The following is a 2200-nucleotide window of genomic DNA, read 5'->3' as shown; positions in this document are numbered from 1 at the left end:
TCATACTAATACCTCCAAAATTACATTCTTATTAAGCGTCAATACTGAAGCTAGATGAAGCAGCTGATCTCAGCTTTTATTAGACATATATATTACATATTGATGTGACTTCAAAAATATATTAGCTTCATACATCACTAGAAGCAAATGAAGGTAAAGTGATTATATACCAGCAAAAATTGAAAAAACTAACCATATAATTAGTCTTCGAACTTCACTTGATAATTCTTGAAATAATATAATAAGATATCCTTTTCCTTATAAGTGGACAATTCTACACTTGAACAATGATCCAGAAGTATATTTTCCCAGATTCAAAACTATTGCTTTGTGGATGCATCATGATCTGGTTCAGGCCCTAAACGAAGTTCAAGGTCTACTTCAGCCTGCGTAGAGCCATCGGTAACCTCCTGGCTGCTCTCCATATTCTCGCCAAAATGACTGTTTTCTCCTTCATCATTGATAACCAATGGTTCCTCAGTAAACAAAGCTAAACCTTGCACAGTTTTAGAATTTTCATTAGGCTCGACTGCTGAATCAACTTCTCCAGACGCAATAATTGCTGTTTTCGGCATGTTCTGGTTGGCAGAAGCCAGAGGACTATCAGCAGAATCCATTCTCTTGATGTCCAAAGAAAGAATGTCTAGGCTGGAAAACTCTTTAAGCTTAGCCCTGTCTCTTCTATGAATGTTCATATGCCCTCCTAGTGCTTGTGCATTAGAGAAACCACGTTTACAGAAAGTGCATCTGTAAGATTTAGCATGGCCTAGAACTTGATCAAGATCATCACTCGACATTGTTGGCTCCAAATTTTCTATGCAGGATGGATTAATCTCCATTTTCAAGTTTTGGTCCCGGAGATCATGAACAATGTTGAAGGAACTAGGGATACTAAGAAGAGTTTAGGTTTCACGAATAGAGGCAGTCAATGGTCGGCATTAAAAAATTTTATGTGTCTTTTTGAGAAAAACTATAGCGGGCGTGCTAATATTTTTTGCAAGGATATAATTTAGTTGTTAAGTGATAAAAATAAGAAAAAGCTATATAAAAATTTGACCAAGTTGTTCCCATAAAAATATACTCTTCTGAGCCAATAAATAAATAAATATTTGTGCATTTATTTGTAAATATTAAAATAGACTTCGTGTGACTCTAACTCAACGTTGAAAACTAACTTTGTTGGTTTGTTAATGAAATATAAAGTTATTTATTCAAAAAAAATTATTAAAAGTGCCATAAAAATGTAGCATTCTCATTTAAAAATAAAAATCCAATCCATTATTCAACTTTTTATTTATTCGGTCGGTCCACAATGGCAACATATGATCAGTCAGCAGCTTATTAGATTACTGGTTAGAAGTGTATAAAGAATTCCTCGTAGAAGGTATAATCTGTTCACGCTTCATGCAGGCTAATCTGGATCATAAATTGTTTATTTTTATGACATATAAAATACGAAAATATAGCGAAATGTAATAAGATTAAATTTTGCCTATCTATCATAGCAAATTTCATTTGTTTAAAATGAAAATTGAAGTCGTGACTTAATCACAGTACTTTGGCGTGATTTAATACTTCAATCTTCTTTTCAGCTAAGTATAATCTGAAATATGTACATGCATGATGCTATAATGACATCTTGGTTAGTGACACTTCTTGTTAACTGCAAGGTAATAAGTTAATTGGAGACATTAAACAAACAAAAATTAAGGGGAAAAGTGAATGATATAAAAAGCGTGCTTTAGATTATAGAAGCACGCCCGGATTAAATGAGTTCTCAGTTTAACTAATCGCTCTATGAATTTTAACATTTATACTTTTTTAATAAGTTCATTTCTTAGTTTAACCCTAGACTTAATTCGTTAATAATTTAAATTCTTAAAGAACTGATTTCAAAATGAAAATTAGTCGATTAATATGAATTAAACTTCAACCATTCAATAATTTAATGTTCGATTTTTATTTATCACTTTAAGGGAAATTAAAATTTGCTTGAGGGTTTGTGTGACGAGGGAAAAATGAGAAAGAGAGTCACCGTTGACAATAATTTTTTTTTTTTTGTTTAAACAAATAGTCTATTGACACTAAAAAAGGTGGCTACAAGGACGAATTTTTCATTTTGAAGACGTGATACTAATCTTTATTAACGATTAATCGCAGATTTGTTGTTATTTTGAGGGTTGGTGATAGTTACCAATAC

At 31.9% G+C, this 2200-nt stretch overlaps 1 protein-coding gene across 1 annotated transcript; it reads right to left on the bottom strand.

The window, feature by feature from the left end:
• On the bottom strand, positions 1-923 carry LOC111374454 (transcriptional regulator TAC1-like). Its single transcript, XM_022997125.1, has one exon. It carries the CDS (start codon positions 837-839, stop codon positions 321-323), a length of 519 nt encoding a protein of 172 aa, XP_022852893.1. The 5' UTR covers positions 840-923; the 3' UTR covers positions 1-320.
• Positions 924-2200: the final 1277 nt, after the last annotated feature.

The sequence above is a fragment of the Olea europaea genome, unplaced genomic scaffold, assembly GCF_002742605.1.
Source record: "Olea europaea var. sylvestris unplaced genomic scaffold, O_europaea_v1 scaffold1252, whole genome shotgun sequence".
NCBI classification, from domain to species: Eukaryota; Viridiplantae; Streptophyta; class Magnoliopsida; order Lamiales; family Oleaceae; genus Olea; species Olea europaea.
Note: the sequence above shows the minus strand (reverse complement) of the source record. Positions and strands in the feature narration are given on the sequence as shown.

Excerpts from the sequence above, each read along its gene's own strand:
- LOC111374454 (XM_022997125.1), bottom strand. The coding sequence starts at position 839 with ATGGAGATTAATCCATCCTGCATAGAAAATTTGGAGCCAACAATGTCG.